The sequence below is a fragment of the Podarcis muralis genome, chromosome 2 (assembly GCF_964188315.1).
Source record: "Podarcis muralis chromosome 2, rPodMur119.hap1.1, whole genome shotgun sequence".
Taxonomy (NCBI): domain Eukaryota; kingdom Metazoa; phylum Chordata; class Lepidosauria; order Squamata; family Lacertidae; genus Podarcis; species Podarcis muralis.
The window spans coordinates 88313898-88339466 of record NC_135656.1 but is presented as its reverse complement, the minus strand read 5'-3'; the positions used below and the strand labels follow the sequence as shown (position 1 = coordinate 88339466).

Below are 25569 nucleotides of genomic sequence, written 5' to 3'. Positions count from 1 at the left end.
ACTGTGAGAACAGGATGCTGGACTAGATGGGCCACTGGCCTGATCCAGCAGGCTCTTATGTCCTGGCAAAGAGGAACTTTACCCCCTTTTTGGCGAAGAGGAACTTGCCCCCCCCCCCCGGCTTTTTAGGGCAGTGCAGAATGCTGCCAGTGTGGTGTTCTAACCCAGAAATATAGTTAAGGTCTCTCCTCCTTAATCACTGCCATGCTGTACTGACCTAAAAAGCCCAGGCTGCAATCTTCTTAGGAGCTAGCATGTGTAATGGCCTGGGATTCGGACTCGGAGGCTGAACCTGAGGAATCCCAGCCTGCACAGGATTCCCAGCCTCCAGAACCAGCTAAGCCGGGGCTGGGGCTTGAGCCTGAAGGGTCCTCGCCTGTGCTGGATCCTCAGGTGCAGGCACCAGCTGAGTCTGCTCTGGCTCCTGAGGTGATGGAGGACCCATTGCCTGCATGTGCTCCACTCTCAGCCCTGGCAGAGGAAGCTGAGGTTGCCTCTGGGTCCGGTAACCCTCCAGCCTCCCCTGAGCTGCAGAGGCTCAGGGCAGAGAGGCGGAGGGAACTAAGTTCCCGCAGGAGGAGTGCTCACCTCCAGGCCAGGAGAGACGAATCACCTGTGGACCGGGGCCGCCCTATGCCACGGGGCAGATAAAAGCCAGCCAGCCCCAGTCCCAGGTTGCGGGAGCAACATTTGTTGGTAGCCAGTTCCTGCCTGCGCCCTGTCCTGCTCTCCTGACCTCACCCGACTCCCTGCCTTGGACCCAGCGTCAGCTTTGTCGGATTGCCTTCAGACTGGACTCGGACCTCACTTCACGGTTAACCCACGGGACCAGCACAGCGTGTCTGCATGGGACATAGTATAGTTTAGCATGATATGCTAATGCGGCTCAATTGCCTTGAAGTAGAATTTAGGAGTCCCTTGAACTGCTTTTTTAAAATGCATGCAACATAGCAAAAAAAGTCATTCTTTGCAGAGTTATGCCTGCGATCCAGATCATAGCTAATAAACAGGAAGCCTCATCCTTTTTTTGTGGTAGCAATTGTATTCCCTAGTGTCAACACAGTTCTTCCTTTGATGAAAGAATGTGTTACTTGCTTCGCTGTTATATAGTTCCTTAAATTTAATTGCACACTGTTTTAGAAACTGATAAGCACGAGCTCAGATATTCTTTTCTCCTGCAACAAATGCATGAGGCAATCAATGGTATCCAGCTAAATTCATTCTAGTCTCCCAGCTCTTTCCCCTGATTACAGTCTTTCTGCTAACCCTCTTATTTGCATATTTTATTTTATTTCTTTAAAAAGCTCTGTAGCTTTGCCATCACAGAATCTTCCAATAAGTTGCCAGATACTCTTTTAACATTCTGTAATAAAGGCATTTATTAGATATGTCAGATAGCATAAAGTAAGATTTGAAGCAGTTGAATTCAAAGCATGAAACTCGTTTTAATGTAAAGTTGTTATGTTAACTCCAGCATCTTGATTTTCAGCTGTTTTTTCACTGTGTTTCTTGGCTTTCTGAAAGGTCAACAGGGCAGTAGTTAATATAAAAAGCTATGTTAATGTAAAATAACTTTCAAGGCTCTACCTGTTACAAGAGCAAGAAATATATGAATGAAGGTAGACATGAGAAGCTATAGATAGATAGATAGATAGATAGATAGATAGATAGATAGATAGATAGATAGATAGATAGAGTCCCCATACATAAAGTGATCCATGGGATCAATAGCAGTAAAGCGGGTAGAGAAAGCTTCAGCAAAATAATAATAATAATAATAATAATAATAATAATAATAATAATAATAATAATAATAATAATAATTCTGAAATCTGTTCTTAGTTATGGGGGTTTCTCCAACCCACTGGGGCAGATATAGACAAGCACATAGGAAGTCTTGTTGCATCAGCAGAAGTTCTTGCATTAATGGGTGACTTCATTGATAGAACACTTTGTCTTTTAGCAGGAGTGCTACCCTACAGGGATGCCAACAGGATTTCCTGAGCCTTATGCTTTGGTTTGTATTGGGTCCCCTACACCACCTCCACTTCCAGTCTGGAACATAAAAATAGGTTTGTTTTCCATTGTGATGGATAACAGCTGGAGTTCATTTTGCCACAAAGATTACAAGTCCCATACATTCAAAATATGATTAAATCATGACATGGGTTTGAAAATGCACAAGATTTACAAATGAAAAACATGGTGGCCTTCTAGTTATTCTGAATGCATAATCCTAAAATATTCATGTGTACAGTCCTCCTATCTAAGCATATTTACTTGGAAGCACTTGTTTAAGAGGAATATTCTCTAGTAACTATTTAGGATTGTTGGTGTGCAACTAGATCCTAAGCATAATTTACTCAAACAAGTTCTGTTTGTTCCCATGTAGATGTGCATTTGTGTGCAGCCTTAATTTCTGATGACGGGCTAGAAACAGAACTGAGGTATTTATCAAGTAGATTGAAAGGAACCTACAGCTTGTACAAAAGCAGGGAATGCATTGAGTTGCCTTTGCAGCTGATGTCATTGTTTTATCACTGCATCGACTGATGTAGTTAGGGGAGGATATTCAAAATGTGTTATACGGGGTATATTATTATTATTATTATTATTATTATTATTATTATTATTATTATTATTATAGTTGATCTCCAAATAACTTGTGGAGTGAATTTGGGTAAAAACCCTGGTTCCTTGAATGAGGAGATGTTACCTTTATTGCCTTCAATAAGTATGTCTTCCAGAAGCTTCTCCAGTATTGGGCCATAGTCTTTGTACTGATCTTCTGAGATTTTCATGCCAATTTCAAAGGGAACAGTGAACTAAGGAAAGTTGCAGGACGTTAAGGTTAGACTTTATTACTACTATTTATTATTACCATATACCCGCACAACTCAGGGTGGTTCACAACATAAAAACACAATATAAAATCATTCCAGACTATTACACTTTGTAGGCAATATTTAGAGAACTAAAGACTTGTTTTCTATATCCGCTTTCAAAGCCTAAAATAGCCAAAAAACTAGTTGGCCTCAGAAAAACCAAGCAAGAGCATTCATATCCAAATTACAAAGTGCTCACCAGGTAGCTTGGTCATTAACCATTTTTCAGAATCTGTGTGTACAAATGATTTCCATGAAGGACTGGCCCAAAACATTTTGCTGCCTGAGGCAGGGGACAAGATGAAAAGATGACTGGACTGACAACTGAATCTTATTTCAGCACTAATGAAGGGATGACATCCTCCGCTGAACCTCTGTCTTTCAACAGAAAAGGTCCAGGGGTTATGAAGAACAGCCATGGGGGTGCTGCTGTGCCCCGTTGGCATCTGCTGCCTGTGGCAGTTGCCTCACTTTGCCTAATGGGAGGACAGGACCTACTTCTAGAAGAAAGGGCCTAGTTTCCATTATTTATAATTTGGAGCTTTGTGGTCAATATGGAAGGGTTAAGAACTGTGTGGGAAGCTGCCACATAAGAGATTCCATTTCAGAAACCAGTCTGAAACAATTTTTAAGGACTACCTCATCTGCAGTGCACAAGTCATTTCTGCAGACATAGCGCCTTACTCCTTCATGACTTCGTTGTGTTTCTGGTGCAAGAGAGACTAGAAATCCCTATTTTACCTGTGGTGGCCCTGCGATACTGTCACAACGTTCTTGGAACAGGCATTTGACACTATCCTGGACATTGTATGACAAGACTACATAGACAGACCAGACCCTGCTCTATTTCGTCAGTATCTACAGAGAGCCACAGAAATAGTTTATCCATGCCACAAGGACATTATTTTGTTTCAGACGCAGCAAGAATGAAAAGCAGCCAGTTATCAGCAAAGCTTATCCGACTCTTCTGTTCGTACCTTCTTCTCTCAAGGTTATTGGAAAACCTAAATACCAAATTAGGTGGTAAAGAATGTCCCGTTTTCATACACAGTGAGTAGTTTCTGGGTCCTGTCCTTCATTATCTCATTCTTGTTGCAAATAAGAATCCTGTTCAGTGGCTAGATACTAAATACTAAAAAGACTTCAGTTACAACCCCTAGCTGCCTTGTAAGCAAATGAAAAATAAAAGTTTTAAAAGTGAGTAGAAAGAGGCAAGAGATCCGAGACCCAACATAAAAGATTCAAGGTTCGGGCCCTTTGGGTTACCCATACTGTAATCATATCCCTGCGCATGAGGTTATCTGTATATGCACTGATCTCTGGCTGGAGTATGATTTTGAGTAGTGGCTATTTGTACATGAAAATGCTAAATGCTATGTCTTCAATTATGGGGGTTTCCCCCCTTTTGTTAAGATACTATGTACATCAGTAAAATGTTTTGGGAGAAGGGGAAATATTTTACTCTTAATTTGTGTGGTACAAGTTGATTTGGGGCAGCAGGGGTGGGGAGTAGGAGACCCTCCGTGTCCCTATTTTCCAGGGACCATCCCAGTATCTGATTTGACCCCACTTTTCCTTAGGATGTCCCTATTTTCATTGGAGAAATGTTGGAGGGTATGGAGTGATCCAACCCCCAAGCTGTCTGAGGGCAATCCTGTACAGGGAAGGTTTTTTATGTTTAATGTTTTATTGTGTTTTTATATATGTTGGAAGCTGCTCAGAGTGGCTGGGGCAACCCAGTAAGATGTGTGGAGGATAAATAGTAAAATTACCATTATGAATGGGACGTCCCTATTTTTATTGGAGAAATGTTGGAGGGTATGGAGTAGTTACCTTTATTTCTATTTCATTGCTGTCTCTCTCAGTCTCACTTCCATGAACATCCAAAAATGTTTCTGCATCTCGGCGATGGAACTTGGCTGTAGGTTTTGGGGAGACTTTTCGCTGCTAAAAACAAATCACATGCAAACCCAGTAGGCAAATGATTAACTGTCCAGGATGAAACACCTTTTGATAAAGTATCAGTGTGGGGACGTAGCGATGTGTTCAGCATTTACCTGAGTTTTTGGTTGTTCGGGACTTAAAAAACTGGAACCGGCTGTGGTGGTCTCTGTCCAGAGAGAGCAGATAAGAAGCATTCCTACCACCATGTTTCTGATAAACATGGTTGTCTTTAAAAGATGCCTGTGATTCAAGCTGTATCGACCTGCAACACAAAGAAAACTGGTGCATTCTGAAATAAACTATTTGTTTTAAACTCAATAGGCGAGTCACATGAACTGCTAAAGTTTTAATTAGTCCATCATTTAATAACATTTGGCACATAGAGCCAGGATCCCCATACATGAATGAACTTGGTATATAATGTTTTTAACAATGTAAAACAATGCTAAGCAAGAGGTAGAAAAATGTCTTACCCAATACTTCCTGCACGTATGAATTAATGGAGAGCAGTGTTGAAAGCCTTTAAATAGTCATCAGTAATGTTTGCTTTGTGTACATAATACCTTTCAGTCCAAGTAGTATTAGGCATTCCTTGGAAACACATTTCAATTAAGTTAAACAGTAAATGTAAGGAAATGCGTATGATGCATTAGCTTCAAGAAACTAATGTTTTTTAGGAAAAAATCTGTTTGATTTGTCTAAGAATTTTTATATTGCAAGGGTAAAATAATAAGATACAGCTAGCACAAATACACACACACACACACACACACACACACACACACACACAGAGTGCTTTTTTCTGGGGGGGATGCATACCCCTAAACATTTTGTGAATCCCAATTTGAACTATAAAATCACTATAGTGATTTTATTGAGTCAAAATGAGAGTACAGTGGTACCTCTGGTTAAGAACTTAATTCGTTCCAGAGGTCCGTTCTTAACCTGAAACTGTTCTTAACCTGAAGCACCACTTTAGCTAATGGGGCCTCCTGCTGCCGCCACGCCACTGGCATGCGATTTCTGTTCTCATCCTGAAGCAAAGTTCTTAACCCGAGGTACTATTTCTGGATTATCGGAGTCTGTAACCTGAAGCGTCTGTAACCTGAAGCGTCTGTAACCCGAGGTACCACTGTAAAGGTAAAGGTAAAGGTACCCCTGCCCGTACAGGCCAGTCTTGCCAGACTCTGGGGTTGTGCGCCCATCTCACTCAAGAGGCCGGGGGCCAGCGCTGTCCGGAGACACTTCCGGGTCACGTGGCCAGCGTGACATCGCTGCTCTGGCGAGCCAGCACAGCACACGGAAACGCCGTTTACCTTCCCGCTAGTAAGCGGTCCCTATTTATCTACTTGCACCCGGAGGTGCTTTCGAACTGCTAGGTTGGCAGGCGCTGGGACCGAGCAACGGGAGCGCACCCCGCCGCGGGGATTCGAACCGCCGACCTTTCGATCGGCAAGCCCTAGGTGCTGAGGCTTTTACCCACAGCGCCACCCGTGTCCCTAGGTACCACTGTACCCCTAAACAATCTTTAAGAAAAAAAGCAGTGTGTGTGTGTGTGTGTGTGTGTGTGTGTGAGAGAGAGAGAGAGAGAGAGAGAGAGAGAGAGAAAGAAAGAGAGAGAGAGAAAGAGAGAGAGAGAATGAGAATTCCTGGATGGCAAGATCCAAGTTTGAGACAAGTACTATTCTTTGGTGAGAGAACCCCAGTGCAGATTTTAACGCCACAAAACAAAACGTGGAAATATAGGCAGTTAGACCTTTAAAATATGCCCCTCCAAAATGTTCCCCTTAAAAAGAAGTCTCCCTCTTACCCCAGCATAGGAAAAGACCACACATTTGGCAAGTTAAAAAATGGTTTACTTACAAACTATCCAAAGACCAGATTCAGAAAAGTTTCACAGGCAATAAAACTCGCTTGGTTGCAAAGTGGTAAAAGTTCCTAAATGATTGGTATAGGAACACCAGAATGGCTGGTGAGAGTCATGCAGTTGAGCTGCAGCAACCTGCTCAAACCTCTTCACATGCTGAGCTTCTCAGGTAGACTGGGGAGATACAATAGGCTTGATTACCTATTTCTTCCCAAGGTAAGAGAAGTGATATAGCTAAGCCTGGCATGACAGCTTACTCTGGTATTAACCTTTTAATGCATTAATTAGATTTTAGCAGGTTAGTTATATGAGACTCGTTACCCCACAGATACCCTCATAAATAGAAAGTTCCACACAGAAATACGATGCAAATTAATTCCTCACTCTTGTGCTCCCAATGCCCTTCTTCCTGAACCTGCAGCACTGGTTGACGGCTTCTGAAAATCCAGTTTTGGGGAAATATGCTAGAGATCCTCTGAGATCTGTTGAGCCAGAGCAAGCCTTAGTCTGGTTCCTTCTCATTTCTCCCTGCCTCCCCTTCCTGCTGCTCCTTTTGTGCATTGCTCTTCAACAGGTGGACCAGGACCCACTTCACAATGTGACCCAAGGTTGTTCACAACAGTCAGCAGCACTAACACTATACAAATATATGGTCTGATTAAGAATTGGGTTCCCAAATGCAAAGTTTGGGTTGAAGGTGGATCTCAAGTCTGAAAAAGTTGGAGACTACTTCACTAGAGTGGTGGGTGGGAAGGGAAGGGGATGTGCCATGTTGATCTAGTGGCAATCAATATAATTCTCATTATCATGGTGTGTAGGAGTGTAGTGTACCCTTTCTACCTGCTGGTTCTTACCTCCCAAATCTTAAATGGTTATGAGGCCAGGATATTTGAAAGCACCACCTCTTCCCATAGAATCCTGCCTGTCCATTAGGGCCTTGCTCTGCATCCAATCTCATTCAGAGCTACAGCTGCATGTGCCATGAGACTGGCGTCACATCCACACCATGCACTTTATACCACTTTAAGGCACAATTTGCCTCAAAGAATCCTGGGAACTGTAGTTTGTTAACAAAGGCCTTACCAAACTACAGTTCCCCAGGTTATTTTGGAGAAGCCGTGACTTTTCTGTTGCCACAACCAATTCTCACCCTAGAGAAGTTCATTTGGGCCTTACGCTTTTAAGCCTTTGACATGCTGTTACGACTTTCAAAAAAATCACCCAGCTTTTAGTTTTAAGATTTCCCCCCTCCTTGCAAATGATGCTGGTTTTATTTTGTTGCCATTTTTTAGTCGCAGTGCTTTTGTGAACTGCTTTGAAGGGAGGAATATTTACAACATATTTAGCTATATGACAAAAATAAAAATAAAAATTTAGCTAGAGAACATGTTTTTTTTGGTTCTGTGGGTAACTTAAAATTCTACATATTCCTCTTTCGTTTCCCTGCTTGTGTGATAGTTTCAATATGGTTAAATTGATCCAAACTACTCAAAAAAGTTATTGGCTTTTCCCAGTTACTTCTTATAGTTTGGCTGTGATCCTAAGCTTACTTGTTGGAAGTAAATTCTTTTGAACTGAAGGATAAGTAGGATTGTAAATCATGCTACCAACAGAAGGCAATACGTAAATCATTTTCCATGCAGCAGAACGCTCTAGTAAAGACCCTTAATGTACCCAATATATTACTTAGCAAAGTGCCTAATATGTTCCACAGCACCATGGGTGGTTTTTAAAAAATTGAATATTAGGGTACAACCACAACACTGGCAAATATGCCTCCCTCTTTAGGGAGGGAAGTTTGTACTTTCCCCAGCATGGTAGATTTCTCCATTCCATTTTTCACACCTTTTTAAAAAAACAGAGACATATGGCTTGGGTGATGAGATTCTGAGCTAGTGATGGAAACTGTAGACAGAAAGGTAACAAGTAAACCTGACCTTTTGTGAAGGTTTTGCTATTAAAACAAAGCATTCGCTTTGGGCTGGGTTTCAGGGGCAAGAGGGCAACATTTATCAGCTGAAAGCATCTCTCTTTGCCAAGGCACTGACATAATAGCTTGATCTATAAGTGTTCTCGGAAATACTGGCCTTATATTTATCCCCCCCAGTGAAAGAGAATGTTACAGTTGTTAAGTGTTTAAGCCAACATCTATAAAGGAAAAAAACTACTCAAATCTGAGATACGTACAAATAATGCTAATAGCAAATTTAGCAGCGGCTTTGGCATTCCCTTTCTGGGGGCCCTCACTGAGCAGTGGCGTAGCGTGGGTTGTCAGCACCCGGGGCAAGGCAAGTAATTTGCTCCCCCTAACCTGTGGATTTGCGCCCCCTAACCTGTGGATTTGCGCCCCCTAACCTGTGGATTTGCCCCAGATGTTGCGCCAGGTGCGGCCGGCCCCCCCTGCACCCCCCACGCTACGCCACTGCCACTGAGCCAGCTCTTTGGTGATCTTCCACCAGCCAGTGAAGGTCATCTGAATTTAGACAGGCCAGCCAGCCAGGGTGGTTTATTTTGCTGTTGCTGATCTTATCTGCTCTTCCTTTTATCGTTGGCTTTGTGGCTTGATTTGCTTTTATATTAATATAATTGTAGCCAGCTTGGGTACGTAGGGCATTATGAGGGTTGTAAAGTGGTCAAAACACATCACATACAATATATGAAAATCCTTACAGGAGCCTGTTCAGCCTAACACTGCAGTTGCTCATGTCTGCAATCCTATGCTCACTTTCTTGGAAGCCCCACTGAACATAAGGGGGTCTTACCTTTGTGTGCGCATGCATAGGATTACATGTGTGGTCACAGCCGAGGTGAGATTTGAACAAGGCACTTCTCTGCTCACAACTCAAGCAATTTATATACCGCTCAATTACTATCTTCTCTAAGTGGTATACAGGTAATACACAATAAGGTTAAAAATCAGCGAAAACATCAGAATTCAGTTAAAGTGCCTGCTGGAATAAAAGGCTTCAGTAGGCATTAGATGTTCAAAAAGGGAAGGGGCCTATTTGTCGCAGCTGGAATGGAGTTCCATAAAAATAGACCCACATGAATGCACAGTTGCTGGTGGATATAAAAGCCAGGCTTCCTCAACCCCAGCCCTCCAGATGTTTTTGGCCTACAACTCCCATAATCCCTAGCTAGCAGGACCAGTGGTCAGGGTTGATGGGAATTGTAGTCTCAAAACATCTGGAGGACCAAAGTTGAGGAAGCCTGACATAAGCCATGGGTAGGCAAACTAAAGCCCGACGGCCGGATCCGGCCCAATTGCCTTCTAAATCCTGCCGGTGGACGGTCCAGGAATCAGTGTGTTTTTACATGAGTAGAATGTGTCCTTTTATTTAAAATGCATCTCTGGGTTATTTGTGGGGCACAGGAATTTGTTCTTTTTTTCCCTTCTTCAAAATATAGTCCGCCCCCTCCCGAGGTCTGAGGGACAGTGGACCAGCCCCCTACCGAAAAAGTTTGCTGACCCCCGATATAAGCCATGCATCCTTGCCATGGGGGACCACTAACAGGGACTCCCCTCAAGACCTCAGTGATCAGACAGGGTTATAATGAATCAGTCAGTCTTTGAGGTATCCTACACCCAACTTGTCAAGGGCCTTGTAAATTAACACAAGAGCCCTGAACCAGGCCTGGTATGCAGCCAGTGCAAGCTTTTGAGCGCCTCAGTTATGTGCTGGTGATATGCCTGTCCCCATCAGCAATCTATCCATAGCTTTTTGCACCAGGTAGAGCCTCCATACTACCGTACTTTTCCATCTATAAGACACCCCCATGTATAAGACGCCCCCTATTTTGGGGGACTCAAATTTAAGAAAATGGGGGGAGATGGCACACAGTTGTTGAGCTTTTTTTTGGGGGGGGGGATTGCTGAAAATCGCTCACCCGCACACATCTCAAAATCCACCTCCTGTCTGTCCCATCACCAGTAGAAGCTGTCAATCGCCTGCCCAACTGCCGGAGTGTTGGCCAATCAACACCACCCATTGACGCAGCAACCAATAACACACACAATAGTTACTGACAGCCGCAGCAGCAAAGAAGCAAATGTCCACCCTATGCACTGCTCATGTATAAGATGACCCCCACTTTTTAGCATGATTTTTAAAGAAAAAAACACCATAGTCTTATACACAGACAAGTACGGTAGTTCAACCCTGTGCTGGCACAGGAAATTCACTCCTACAACGGACAGGCAGAAACTCACCCAGTGTTTAAATTTGTCGCTTCAGGTCCTACCCTCTGGAGCATCAGAAAAAAATGGCTCCAACATCTGTATGATAGATTATCACATCACATCTGAATAATCTCTTCTATGGTGAAAAGTTGAAGGAGTTGGAGGAGTTGCTCTCCAGACTCCTCACCTTCATTTGGCTTCCTTTTCTATACACATTCCAGATTGTCGATACCCTTCTAAAACTCCAGACACATTACTGCACATGATATCTGACCGAAGCAGAATAGGAGACTGAAAAGAACTAGTCTGCTTGAAAGACAATAGACTTAAGAAATGATCGCTGTCCTCATATCTGGCTCTTTATACTTTTGACTTGGTCAGATTTTACTGCTGCCCCATCTCCTTCCCTGTCACACAGGCAGATTTTGCTCTTCTTAAGCTCTTGCTGTTTTCACTCTACTTGTGTATGAAGTAACCCTTTGGACAAAAGGAAAAGCAAGCTTTGGACCAATAAGTTGATGATACATATTTACAGGGAGGAAAATATATAAAATAACCTCTGTAAAAAAGTAGCCTTCTTTCCAAACAGTTGAGATTGTTTTGATCAGACTTTATTTAGTTTTTCTTTTAAACAAAAAGAGGTACACAAAGTGGCTTAGAGTTTATTAGCTTGATAATATTTTGGAGGTCAATTTCACAAGTACTTGCAACCAATAGAAGGGCAAACTGTAGAACAAAAGCAACTTTGAATTTCTGGTAATCCTTCTCAATGTTTAAATGGCAGTCTCCATATCTCTTGCTTAAGTTCAAATTCTGTATTAGGTATCTGATGCAGAGTTTCTTTCTTTTTGTTGAAAGAGAAAACATTACCAGGCTTTAAATGATAAGAAGACTGTAGTAAGCAAAACAAGTCATTCTGAAAGAGATATTGATCCATAGAAACTTTTCATCTCCTCCTAATGGAGAGGAGTTAATGGAAGGCTTATCAAGAGTTTCCCAGCAAATTAATGAAGAAAATGAAGTGATGCTTAAAAAGAAAAAATCTCACTGCAACTGAGCAATACCCTTTTGATGTACAGTTTGCCTTGAATTTTACCAAGTGTCAATTAAGGCAAAATGCTATGGTATGTATAGCTTTCCTGAAACGTTAGCTTTGCTTGTGCCAGATCAAATAAATTTGGTTTAATAAGAAAAGTAGTAAAAATCATGTCTATTTCCTTGCATTTATAATTTGGGATTGATGTTAACCCATTTGTCACTGTTCATTCTGTTGCCCTTCTGTAATAGCAGATACTGCTCCCTGGCCCTTATTAACATCGCTGATGCATGCCCACTGTCCATCTACAGATTCTTTCCATAAAGTTACCTGTAAAAGATCAGAATAAGAGTGTTTAGTTCTTAACCAGGTTTCAGAATCCACTGCACCTGGCAACATGAGTTTATTCTGAAAATTTCCCCTTGCCAATAGTTGCCAGTCATTCCATATTTGAGGCAGCACAGTATTCCCACTCCAAACAGATCCAATTAAATTCACACAAGACAAGCTAATGTTTAAATTTACATTCTTCCAGCATTGCTAAAGTCAATACAACTTAGTGAAAATATGGTTAACTGATGTCTGTTTTTAACTTTTAAACAAGTTATTAAACTTCTAGAAAAAGTAGATCCCACCCCCCCACTGCTAGAACCTCGGAAGATATAGGCCTGGTTTAGATATGATGATCTTGGTATAGTAGGCCTTATCTTAGTAAATCAAGAACAAACCTTGGGTTTGTGCACTCTTCTCCTCTGTTTCTCACATTGAAGTGCAAGACTTGCAGCCTTTTGTTAATTTAGTTTCCCTATATATCCAAATTGGGAAGCTGGTTTATTCTCTGACTACAAATAAGGATCAGAACTGAAAAATTTGGATCTCATGAGCATAAGAACTAGTTAGATTGATACCTGCATATGGCCATGTGACTGAAAGTATAAGAATAAAATGCTTTACACTCACTTTATTATCTCCTCCAGACACTGCAAGAATATTTGCAGTAATGGACCAGCTAACATGCCAGACTACGTCATTGAACTTGTGTAGCAATTTTGGTGACCATGAATTTCCAGAGGGATCATCACACATCCAGATAAAAACTCTGCCATCCTAGAAAAACAAGAAGCAAAGCTGTAAGGACAAGGGCAAGCTCACATTCAGCACTAAATACAGCAAGGCCTCCTTATCAAGGGCATCTTATTTTCAGAACCACTCAGGCAGCATCCCAAAGGCATGTGGCTGCACCATTTAGAAGCCCGTAATTGTTGGCCCATAAAAATACTATACATTTCCAACAAGCAAGTTTACAGACATAGCATATTGACACAGGTCAGAGGTGAGAAACTTGTACTATAATAATATATAGAGGGTACAATTCCCATCATTCCTGACCGTTGGCCCTACTGGCAGGGGTTGGTGGGAGCTGGTGTCAAACAACATCTGGAGGGCAAAGTTCCCCATCCCTGGATAGGTTTTACCTGGATTATATTGCTTCAAACTTTAAGTGTGCCATTGTACAACTGAACATGGGAGGCTTACTTTTACCATTTTTACTATTACAGTGGATGCTCGGGTTGCAAACGTGATCTGTGTGGGAGGCACGTTCGCAACCCGCAGCGCCACATCTGTGCACACGCGGGTTGCTATTCGGTGCTTCTGCACGTGCGCAACCGCCGAAACCCAGAAGTAACCCGTTCTGGTACTTCCGGGTTTCAGCACGTCCATAACCTGAAAAAACGCAACCTGAAACGTCTGTAACCCGAGGTATGACTGTATTAAATAAATATCACTGAAAACATGCCAGTTTTCCATATGCAGGGAGATTTTATATATATATATATATATATATATATATATATATATATATATATATGGTACATCAAATATGCATCCCCAAATCTGAAGACTATGTGGTACAGCCCAGAAAGGACTGCGCCACAATGAATTTCTGCAAGCTTGAATCAGTTATCTGTTGCGGAGCTACCCAAACTAGCCTGATGGATGTATATGCCTTGTCAGTAGTGTACTGATAAATCAGCAACTGCACTTTTAGATTATGAATTTTATAGATCAGTGAGACATACATCTTTTGCTAGATGAAATAAAGTGAAAGTAAAATACCGTATTTTTCGCTCTATAACACGCACCTGACCATAACACGCACATCGTTTTTAGAGGAGGAAAACAAGGAAAAAAATTCTGAATGAAACAGTGGATGTATCATTTTTGTGCTTCATGCTGTGGCCACAGACATGTGATCTGATGGTGAATTTGGGGTGGCCCAATGCAAAGATCCTGAGGATCCATGTGGATCCATGCTTTTTAACCACGTTTTTGCACCATTTCAGCCCCAGGCAACAGTGGGTGTGTGATTTTTGGGGGGCAGGCTGCTATGTGTTCTGATGGTGAATTTGGGGTGGCCCATGCTTTGTAACTACATTTTAAGTGGGGAGTGAAGGAAAAACACAGAAGGGACAAGAGAGTGGTGTGCAGAGAAGCAGCTGGCTAAGAAAGCAGGAGAGGGATTTAAGGAGAGGGAGGAAAGAAAGGCAAAAGTTTCCCCAAACCGAAGCCAGCTCTCTCTCTCCTCCTGCATGTTTTCTGGCTGTCTGCGAGGAGCACGGAGAGGAATTAGAAGGAAAGACCTCTGCTTTCCCCTCTGCTTGCCTGGAGGGGAGGGGATTTGCCTGCTCTTTGTTCCGTTTGAGCAAACACAGCAACGAAACAGAGGAGGGTGGGCAGTAAGACCCTGAGGCAGAATGCAGGAAAGCAACCACTTCCTCTTTTCAGGTTTCCCTCTGCGACACAACGCAAGATTTGATTTTTGCTGATTTTTGTTCCTGCGCTCCCCTAATCGGCTCCAGGGACCCCCCACATTCGCTCCATAACATGCACAGACATTTCCCCTTCCTTTTTAGGAGAAAAAATCTGCGTGTAATAGAGAGAAAAATACGGTATATGATTTTTTTAAAAAGTCAGTTGGATCCAGACTCTTTCCAGTTGGTGTAGGGCCTGAGATCTAGTGGAGACTCCTGGAGGAGGAAGGATTGGGGAAGTGATTTCTGCTGATCTCCCCTTCTTCCTGAAGCCCTCTGCACCATTTCCCACACTATCTCGGGTTAAGAACTTAATTCTTTCTGGAGGTCTGTTCTTAAGCTGAAACTGTTCTTAACCTGAGGTACCACTTTAGCTAATGGGGCCTCCCGCTGCTGCCGCGCCGCTGCCACGCAATTTCTGTTTTCATCCTGAGGTAAAGTTCTTAACCTGAGATACTATTTCTGGGTTAGCGGAGTCTGTAACCCCAAGCGTCTGTAACCCAAGGTACCACTGTACTCTGATTTGGGGGAGATACAAGGAAGGGAAGAATTGGTGAAAACCACCTCTCTCTCTCCCCCAACCCTATCTTCCAAATAACTTTCTATTAGCCGAATTTCACTTATGGAAACTCTGGATCCAACCACAGCTTCTAAGCAGAGGGTGGCGGTCTCAGGAGCTTTCTTTGCCTATAGTAGCTAAATGTTATGTGAAAAGTAACTGTATATAATTTACTCCATTTAATCTCTACCTGTGAGCAGCTGGCAATAGTACTTGTTGGCAAGCCTATGGAGGGGGCCCAGGCTACATCTCTGACCCAGTCACTGTGAGCTTCAAGTTTTTGTTCTTCTTTCCACTGGCCATCTTCTTCTCTGGCAGGATTCGAGGGAGAAAGGTGCAAATTTAGAAAGAGCAAAACAAAACATCTTCTCATCGTATTTCCCATGCAGAAGCTTATTATAGTGTTGTAATACTGGCTGCCAGCTATCTGGGCCCAATTTAAAGTGTTGGTTTTAGCCTATAATGCCTTAAATGGCTCAGGACCACAATAACTCAAGGACTGCCTCTCTCCATATGAACCTGCTCAGACCCTGAGATCATCCTCTGAGGCCCTTTTTCATGTGCTTCCTTCCATGAGAGGTCTGGAGGGTGGCAATATGAGAACAACCCCTTCCTATAGTGGCTCCCTGTTTGTGGAATGCTCTCCCCAGGGAGGTTTGGTTTGTGCATTGATTATACACCTTTAGGCACCAGATGAAAACGTTTTTCTTCGAGCAGGCCTTTGGCTGATTGACATCCCATGTCCTTTTAAATGTATCATGGCATGGGGAGGGATTCTTGGTTTGTTTTTGTTCTTATATTTAATTACGTATTTTGTGCTTTTTATATAGTAATTTTATGTTGTGAAATCCCCTGAGATCTACGGATGACTATATAAATTTAAATAATAACAGTAATAACAATAAAAAATGCTAACCTTCCACAAAACGAGAAAAATCCTAAAGTCAAAGCAACACTACAAATAACGGGCTGATCCTATACCCAAGATACATAAAGGAGAAGAATTTCATAAAGCCTTGTTCTGACAACCCACTTCAATGATAATGTAAGGGTTTTGCAGGACTTTCTGTTTTAAACAGCAGCTTCCCATGCCAAGCTGCCTGTGAATATGGAGGTAATTTGTTGTAAGTCTCTTCAGAAGACAGCTGCTGTTTGAAACTCCAGCTAAAGCCATTTGGGCTCCAAGACATGGAAGTGCAAGCACAGATGCACACATTGGAATGAAAGTGAGCGAGGTTAGAGTCAGAAATAAAGTCTTTTAAGCAATTTTAATACCTTGAAAGGAGTGTGAGTGGGGGGAGGTTGAAAAGAGGAAATACAAAGAAAGGTATTTTCATATAGGAAGACTTTAGGTAAATTTGTTAGGACAACTTACTTCCAAATCTTGATAAGGTTATCACAGCCGCCTGATGCAAAACGCTTAATGTAGTTTGGTTTTTGGCTTGATGGCGGTTCTATAAGGCTTCCTGGTACAACTGCAGGCGCCCAGCTAACAGCATTGCAGCCAATCTATGCAAGAACACAAATTTATGCAGTTTCTTCCTATTTGTAGCCAAAGCAAGCATCCAAATATTTCTCAACACAACTAACATAATGGCAGGATACTTACTGAAGTAGTATACTAAGCATACCCTTTTTCATGCTATTCTGAATACTTTCACGTTAAACACAGAACAGTACAATTATGTCGAGAAATGAGGGCCCTGAGTCAATGCCAACTTTTTCATCTTATTTGTTTGGACTTATGAAACTGCCTTTCACTGCCAGACGATCTAGACAGCTACTGCCTATTGTACTAGCACCAGCTCTCTGCTTTTTATTTTATTTTAAGGCAGACATATTTTCCAGTCCTGTTACCAGGAGTTTCTTAAATGGAAACATCAGCAACTGAACTTTGGACTGTCTTCTTCCACATATGCACTCTAACCACTGGGGTATGGGCCTTCCCATATGTAAACATATTAGCTATGTTTTTGGACATCTGACATTCCATCAAAGTGGCTTTTTGTTTTAAACTCAGTTCAGTACTACAGAGTAGCAAAACTTTCTGCAATAAAATTTTGATTATTATATATTGATTTACATGCAACTTAATGTCAAAACAGTTTACAGTTTACAAACTATGCAGTTTACAAAGAATAAAATTGTTGCACAGACATAAAAATAAACACCCATATCTGAAATACACAATAAAAGAATCCTATTAATATTACTCACTGTATGTGCATTGCTGATTTTTTTCACTTCCCACGTTCCATCACCACTGCAGCTTAGCAGAGAGATGGCCCCATCAGAGCTGCCGCAAGCCAGGATCAATCCAAAGTCTTGTGGTGCCCAACATACAGAATTCACTGCCAGAAAACACAAAAATTGGTTTAATTATTTATAAAGGCTACTTAAAAGTTGAGGGGAATTCATGTGTAAAAGGTAAAGGTACCCCTGCCCGTATGGGCCAGTCTTGACAGACTCTAGGGTTGTGCGCCCATCTCACTCAAGAGGCCGAGGGCCAGCGCTGTCTGGAGACACTTCCGGGTCACGTGGCCAGCGTGACAAAGCTGCATCTGGCGAGCCAGCGCAGCACACGGAAACGCCGTTTACCTTCCCGCCAGTAAGCGGTCCCTATTTATCTACTTGCACCCGGGGGTGCTTTTGAACTGCTAGGTTGGCAGGTGCTGGGACCGAGCAACGGGAGCGCACCCCGCTGCGGGGATTCGAACCGCCGACCTTTCGATCGGCAAGCCCTAGGCGCTGAGGCTTTTACCCACAGCGTCACCCGCGTCCCTTAATTCATGTCTACCTTGACCTTAATGGATTTGTCAGCAATGACTGAGGCAATCAGAGCAGAAGCCTAGGCTTGTTAAGTGGATTAAAAGTCTGTCACATTATGCTTAAAGCTTTTGTTTTTAAATAGCAACTAAGTTTTAGGAATTTTAGATGGTACCAAGGTAGATTTCTCTGTGACTGCACTTAAGACAGTACATAGTTTATTGATCCTAGTAATGCTTTACCAAAATTAGTATAATGTAACATCTGGAAATGGGGTTGATAGCAGACAGTTGCACTGTAGTAACAGAAAAACACCACAGATTTTTATGCTGCATTCCAGGACTAAGATCCTTTCAAACTGGCTCACAATCAGAATGATAACAAAATGCAATAAAATGCCATTACCATTCCAGTCGGTATGGTTTTGTTTCCTTACTTTCACTGTCTGAAGTTCGGTCTTTAATAGAGCATTATACAGAAAAGGACAACGGACATGCAAAAGAAGCTCAGTAGGCTCAATTAAGGAAGACCAAACAAAGATCTGGGACCAGCATGATTGCATGAAGTCTCTAATCAATGCATGAAAATTATAACTGAAGCAACAAAGTACAGTCGTACCTTGGAAGTCAAACGGAATCCGTTCCGGAAGTCTGTTTGACTTCCAAAACATTCGAAAACCAAAGCGCAGCTTCCAATTGGCTGTAGGAAGCTTCCAAAAGAATGTTCAGAAACCAGAACAGTCACTTCTGGGTTTTGATCGGGAGCCAAAACGTTCAAGAACCAGACTGTTCGACTTCCAACGTACGACTGTACTCAGCTAGCTAGCAGGAAGAACAGCCAGTACCTGAAGAATCGTGCCCTGTGTATTCATGTGCCTTTTCCCAGGCACCGTTCTCCTCCTTCCAGATAATAACCTTCCTGTCATAGGAACAGGAAGCCAGGATGTTTCCATACATGGGGTGAGCCCAGGCAACCTGCCAAACAGGGCCTTCGTGTCTACAAAAAGCAGAAGGAATTGAAGGGGGGGGATATTAGTGCACCGAGACTTTATTATCAAGAGCATTTACAAGCCATTCAGTGTCATGGAAATATTTTCAGTTATGGATACATATTACCACTAAAATATCAAAGTGATATTTTGTAGTCAGAAATTCAGTATCTTTCCATATATTTTTATTTTTAAAATTTCAGAGTATGTACCTATTAATACACCTTTTTAAAGGGAAATATATGGAATTTTCAGTTACAAAAATAGTCACTGTCTGGGAAACAGGGCAAGGGATTTGCTGGAAAAAATCAGCCAAATTAACAACAAATTCCACAGAATCTTCTTCCTCTTTTAAAATCCCTTTCATCTAAATTCTTCTAAAATAAATATTTCAGCTCTCTAGTTCCTCAACCAAGGGTAGTACTCATTATGCCCAATGCCTTTTACTACAGCTCTTCTGTTGTTCATTCTTTCCTCTGCCCCACCACTATCCTGATGATTGTATGCTGAAATCTCCCCCCCCCCCGAAAATTAGGGATGGGGAACATGAAGCCTGACAGTTGTGTGTAGTCCTTAGATTAATTTTGTACAGTCCTTGGTCTAATTTCATGGGGGAGAGAAGACTTTTGCATTTCATCTGGCAAGAAGTGCTGGCAAGGAGAGGAAAAATAGGGGGGGGGGGAGGCTGAAATTGGTAGAGTGATGGAAGGAGGGGGAGAAAGCCCCCTCTGAGAGTGATCTGTCCCTCCTTCCTAGCAGTGTGCTGGGCACAGTAGGACAGAGAGGGAGAGGAAAGGGGTGTCAGAAAAGGAGTTTGTGCTGGCATGCAGTCCCAATAGATACCCCCAAGAAATGCAACCCTTGAAAGAAAAAGGTTTTCTCTCCCTCAGACTGTGGTAATTGACAATTGCAAAATAAGAGACGTGTAAGTAATTCTGAGGCTTATTTTAGCCAATCATAAATGATACACTTTCGAAGAAGTGTTTTGCTAAACAGCTTTGAAGGAAGACATTATCAAGCAAATTGAAAATTGCGTATGTAAACAAAGCACATTAAGTTTTCACCACTCTGCCCCCAAAGCCATTAATTGTACCCCTAAGCAGAAGCTGAAAATGGGGAAATTGTCATAGGATTGTGTTGTCTTTAATTGACTCACCCTCTTAAGTCAGCTATGAGAATTTGCCCTCCATTCCTTACATCAAATATTTTCACTGATCTGTCTGAGGAACAAGTTGCCAACCGCATGCCATAATAATCCATCTGAGCATCATGCTGGGAAGTAATAAAGAAGTTTTCATGATCATCTATACATTCTGGATTGATTGATTAATTAATTAATACAACTGGTTTTAAAATCTCAAAAGCAACAAATCCAAATGTGTAAAATGCTGAATATCACAGTGCAGTACGATGAAAAAGTGTGATCACACAGCATTTTCCTGGAAAACCCAAATGCAGCCAATATCGTACCCAGATTGAGATAGTGATGACTATCAGGCAAAACGGGGCTAGAGTCTCAAGAAGGCAGAAATTGCCCTGACCACCTCAGCTTCTAGTGGGAATAGGTAAAATTTAAGGATGGAGAGTATAAAGTAGTTTAGAATTATTGGGACGGTCATGTTAACTTTATGCCACAATATTATCTGCTATTTTGATACAACATGGCTAAGCTGCAATAATATAGAATAGAACCTGCACCAAACAGTCAACTAAATTAATGGTAGGAGCAGGATTGGAAAGCTACTTACTACTCACTCAGAAAGTATCCATTATTTACCCTGGATAAAGCTTGTAGCAAGATGGCCATTAACAGCTTTTCACACCAGATGTACACAACACTAAGTCCTGACTGACACAAATGGGAATTATGACAGAGCACAGTTCTGGAAGAAATTGCAATGCAGATAATGCCGATGGGTTGTGCCTTCCTCTGTTGCATTTTACCTACTCAGCCATATAGCTCCTACTGCTATATATTTTTTTCTTTTTTAAAAAAGCATTTTCTGCTCATTGTCACCGTTTCCAAAAACCATAACACATAAAAAGCATTGTTATCACCCTCCTCTATATACAACAAAATGCTGGTTCTATTAAAAAGGTCACTAAGCAAGACTTTTCCTAAACATAAAATCCAAAGGGAACTTCGCCACAGCATGCTCAACTCACACCTCTCTCCCTGGATTCAAGCTTGCTATTCCACTTTGTCCCTACAATTCCCACCACTGCTTCCAAGCTCATCTCACAACTGAAATAGGTGGTCCCTTTAAGTCAGTTGCTTAGGACAAATGTTCTGTCATTTGCTTCATTCTTTTAAAATAAAGTTAATCATTACAATTTCTTTTTTGAGGGGAGATTTTTTTTTAAAAAAACAACACACAAATACTTACGATCATGTCCTCATGAGAAGTGTCCACTGTATTAATTACAGACACCTAGTAGGAAAATATACAGCAAGACATTTTAAAATAAATAATAGAGTCCGACCCTAGAGTTTCACTCAATGATTAAAACATGCCATCATCTTTTGCTTCACATTTTTATGTAAGGTTTGACTGCATTGTTTAATGGGTGTCCAAAAAGTTGAAATTGATTTAACCCTCAGGTGACTTTGCAGCATCCCCATGCGTACAATCACTTTCTGAACTCAGCAATCTGTGGAACTTCATTGACATCATACTGAGATCAGTAGAGGTAGAATGTGACATAGCAAGTTAAAACTTGCACTTCTGAAAGCTTCCTGCTGCACTGTGTGTGTATATATATATATATATATATATATATATAAATATATATATATATGAGACAACATAAGATGAACCCCGCTAGATCAGTCTAAAGGCCTATCTAATCCAGCTTTCAGTTCTTGCAGTGGCCCGTGAGACACCTATGCTGTAATATTCCCACAAGGAGGACATGAGCTCATTTGAATTTCCACCAAGATTCTCTGCAACCAATTCAGAGACAAATTGTCTCCGATACTAGAGATTAAATAACTGCCATGACTAGTAAACCCTAATAGCTTTATCCACCACATATTTATAGCACTGGGCTCCATTCACCCCAGCACTACCAACTTTATTTTTTCTTCTTTTTGCAGCCAGGGGTGGGGGGCAGAAAATTGGAGGGGAGAGCTGGATCAGGCCCCACACTTGGGGTAAGTCTCCTGACTTAGATTATTTAAAGGGGAATTAGGCAAAAGCATGGACAATAGATCCTTTAGCAGCTATTGAATATGGCAGTTAAATGGAACCTCCAGGAAATATGTCTGTTAATGTGGGAGCGGGGGTGTGCGCTAAGCACTACTGCCTTCATGTCCTGGCTGTGGGCTTCCTGTTAGAGACAAGATACCAGACCCTTTGGAGCTGACCCAGACCTTGGGTAGGCTTTGTTCTTAACAGGCACCTTATGCTTTTAAAGCGGCGCAGCTACTGCGAAAATAAACACACGCAAACAAGAAAAGCCAATCCTTCGCCGATGTAAAACCGTGTGTGTGTGTGTTTATGTGTCATGCTCACTGACCCCCCTCCTATGGGAAAACAGGGGTGTAACAAGTACATGAGGGTGTCCCTGTTGGGTAATAGGTGGCCTGCTCAGGAGATGGGGCTCAGCCCGCGAGTGGGCGACGACGCTTTCTCCCTAGCTTGCCCCCCCAATCAATAATAATAATAATAATAATAATAATAATAATAATAATATTTTATACCCTGCCCATCTGGCTGGGTTTCCCTAGCCACTCTGGGCGGCTCCCAGCAAAAATATTAAAATACAATAATTCATCAAATATTAAAAGCTTTCCTAAAAGCCATGTGTGGTGGGTGGCGGTGATGAGGACCCTTTGCAGGCTTGGCATCCCTTGGGAAAAGGCGTGCGAGGATGCCCCGTTACTAGGGGCAACCCCACGTCCAGTACCAAGGAAGCGCGTCCTCCCCACCCTAGCCCAGGGCACCCCCACCCCACCCCCCTGGGCAAGCCGCGCCGGGGGCTAGCAAGGCCGGGCCCGAAGGGCTCAGCGCGGGAAGCGGGGAAGTGGGCGACGGCCCCTCTTTATCCCTCTCGGAGCGCCCCCTCACCATGGTGACGGCCGGGTCGGAGGGGAGTCTCCAGCTGCACCAGCCGCTCTCTCGCTCTCAGCCGCTCTCAGACGTGGCAAACCGCCGCCGAGACGCGCGTCCCACGACGAAGGCCTCCCGGCCGGGAAAAAAACGGTCTTCCTGCTGAGCGCGCAAAGGTTCCGCTTGCCGCTCGTTCCGCCCTCCTTCCCCATCGGCTCCTCACGGGCGGAGGCCGCTCTCCCTTGGCGCCGCCCCTGACCCTTGGCACTCCGTTCTCTCCGTTAATTCAGCCACTGGCACCTGCGGGCGCTGTGCTCATGGCGGGTCTTTGGGGAGCCCCCAGTTCAAATGCCACCTCAGCCCTCCCCCCCCCCCATGCTGCTTCAGGTTGTTCTCGCTCAGCTCCCGTTCCAACTTTTGTAAAATTAAGAATTGTTTCCTCGTGCTCTCACGCCGCCTTTCCCCCCACAAAGGAAATTACAGTGGCATTGTTCCTCTCTCCCACCCAACTCCCTGCGATTTCCCTACGAGGTAGGGCAAGGGTGACTTACTCAAAGTGAGCACAGTGGCTGGAAACAACATTTGAGCCTCCCACCTATAAATACACTTCCCTGGCTCCCAAGGGCAATCGTGCCTTGCCTCATAACTGCTGCTAAGAAGCTAAAAATGGGCTATGCATTTGTATATTGGAGTAAATGCATGCAAGAGAAGCTGAAATTGCTTTCTTCTTCACAGCAGGAGATGTAGGATACAACCTCTGTGCCTGAATGAACTTATTTCAAGAATGAGAAAATGAGGCAAATAGCACTGAAAGAATTTTAGGACTTTTTGGCAATAGAAAAACTCTCAAATCTCTGGGTCTGGATGGCATCCACTGGAGATTGCTGATCTTTTTGCCAGAATATATATATAAAATTTGTCAGCCTCACACCTGTGGACTGGAAAGCAGGGGAATCTGAGAGATTACCAGTCGATTAGTTTAATATATGTTGTGAGAAAACTGGTGGAGAGTATTGTTAAAGATGTAACTACCAAGCATAGAAGAACAAGTGCTCCAGAAGTAGAATCCGCATGGGTAAGTCCTGCCTCACAAAACTTTCAGAAAGTTGTTTGACAGTGTCAACAAGCATATAGATAGAGATGATCCTATCAACATGGTGTACTTACTTTCAAAAAGCTTTTGATAAAGTACCTCACCAAAGACTCTTCAGAATAAGAGAACTTGTGTTCAGATGACTGTCTGTAAACAGTCTTTTCATATTTTTTCCAAATTCCTATTATATATTGCTTCCCATAGAAATGTAAATTTATTCCTACAAAATACTAAACTTACGCTGAACAGTTTTGTGTACGCTGTATCGTATGCAGAAAGTTGAGCCCACAAATCAGCAAACAAGTAGCAGTTACTTAATGTTCATTTCAAAGAGTAGAGTGGTTTATTTGTTTGCAATCATTAAATATTTTCAGTTTGTAACCTGCAATGAGAACGTTTTGAAAGCACTGGAAAAGCATGTTCTCTGGGCAGGGGTATGTACAGTATTTGACGCCAGGTAAGTAGATTCTAGATCCAAGTTAAATCAGTCACAGAGCTAGTGTAAGCTGCCACTAGAAAATCAGTTTGTGGCTATTGGTCTTACATGCACTTACGTGTGAGTAAGTCCCATTGCACTCAGAGAGACTTCTGAGTATATACACACATAGGATTGTGCTAAGGTACTTCCTCTGCCATGGATGCGTTATGTGGCCTTGGGAAATTCACTGTTCCTCATCTGTACAACAGAAATAAAAATGGCTTACCAAGAAAGGTTATGGGGGAGGGCAAGAGGACCCAGCAATACTTTCCCATTGAAATCCCTGTTGGCAATCTGGTCCTATGCAGAGTTCTGCTACAAAAGCCAATTTGTTTCAGTAGGTTTAGCTATGCCAAATTTTTCAGGGGATTGGTTTGTACGTAATTTATAAATAAACCGCTTCCATAGGAACATAGGAAGCTGCCATACACCGAGTCAGGCCATTAGTTCATCTGGATTAGTATTGTTGACACTGCCTGGAAGCGACTCTTCAGGGTTTCAGGTAGAAAACATATCCAGCCCTACCTGGAGATGCTGAGGACTGAACTTGGGACCTCCTGCATGCCAAAGCAGATGCCCTATCATGAAGCTGCAACCCTTCTCCTTTCCCATACTATTTCACTTAAAGAATGTTATATTTATTCCTTCAGAGATCTCAGCTTGCATGTAGCTGTGGTTTGTTTTTTAAATAATATTGCATATTATTTCTTCTTCAATTTAGAAAGCGCTGTGCAGACAATGAGTAGCTGTGCCTGTTCTTCCATTTGGGGGAACAGTTGATTAATTTCTAGAGAGAAGTTGATATTCAAGACAAGCCCACCCCGTGTCAGCTATTAATTTCAGCTGACCCCACCATGCACCCAGCACGGAGGGGGTGATTTATCGCTGGTGCTTCTTTCATTGCAAGA

General features: G+C 42.5%; 2 protein-coding genes across 2 annotated transcripts; both read right to left on the bottom strand.

Annotated features, from left to right (window-relative positions):
- Positions 1-1367: 1367 nt before the first annotated feature.
- Positions 1368-5957, bottom strand: GHRL (ghrelin and obestatin prepropeptide). Its single transcript, XM_077924997.1, has 4 exons — positions 4943-5957; positions 4719-4832; positions 2717-2825; positions 1368-1517 (listed from the first exon to the last, which is right to left on the bottom strand). The coding sequence occupies exons 1-4, from the start codon at positions 5048-5050 to the stop codon at positions 1498-1500; spliced, it is 351 nt and encodes a 116-aa protein (XP_077781123.1). The 5' UTR covers positions 5051-5957; the 3' UTR covers positions 1368-1497.
- A 5514-nt stretch (positions 5958-11471) lies between these two features.
- SEC13 (SEC13 homolog, nuclear pore and COPII component) lies at positions 11472-23244 on the bottom strand. Its single transcript, XM_028719300.2, has 9 exons — positions 23109-23244; positions 21426-21470; positions 20195-20310; positions 18895-19046; positions 17502-17635; positions 16660-16793; positions 15475-15595; positions 12873-13019; positions 11472-12242 (listed from the first exon to the last, which is right to left on the bottom strand). Exons 1-9 carry the CDS (start codon positions 23109-23111, stop codon positions 12132-12134), a joined length of 963 nt encoding a protein of 320 aa, XP_028575133.2. The 5' UTR covers positions 23112-23244; the 3' UTR covers positions 11472-12131.
- Between the last annotated feature and the right edge of the window lie 2325 nt (positions 23245-25569).

Excerpts from the sequence above, each read along its gene's own strand:
- GHRL (XM_077924997.1), bottom strand. The coding sequence starts at position 5,050 with ATGTTTATCAGAAACATGGTGGTAGGAATGCTTCTTATCTGCTCTCTC. Across the intron at positions 4,833-4,942 it reads CCGAACAACCAAAAACTCAG|CAGCGAAAAGTCTCCCCAAA; the intron begins GTAAATGCTGAA and ends ATTTGTTTTTAG. Across the intron at positions 1,518-2,716 it reads ACTTATTGAAGGCAATAAAG|AAAGCCAAGAAACACAGTGA; the intron begins GTAACATCTCCT and ends TTGACCTTTCAG.
- SEC13 (XM_028719300.2), bottom strand. Across the intron at positions 16,794-17,501 it reads AAATCAGCAATGCACATACA|ATTGGCTGCAATGCTGTTAG; the intron begins GTGAGTAATATT and ends GTTCTTGCATAG. Across the intron at positions 12,243-12,872 it reads TGTCTGGAGGAGATAATAAA|GTAACTTTATGGAAAGAATC; the intron begins GTGAGTGTAAAG and ends GATCTTTTACAG.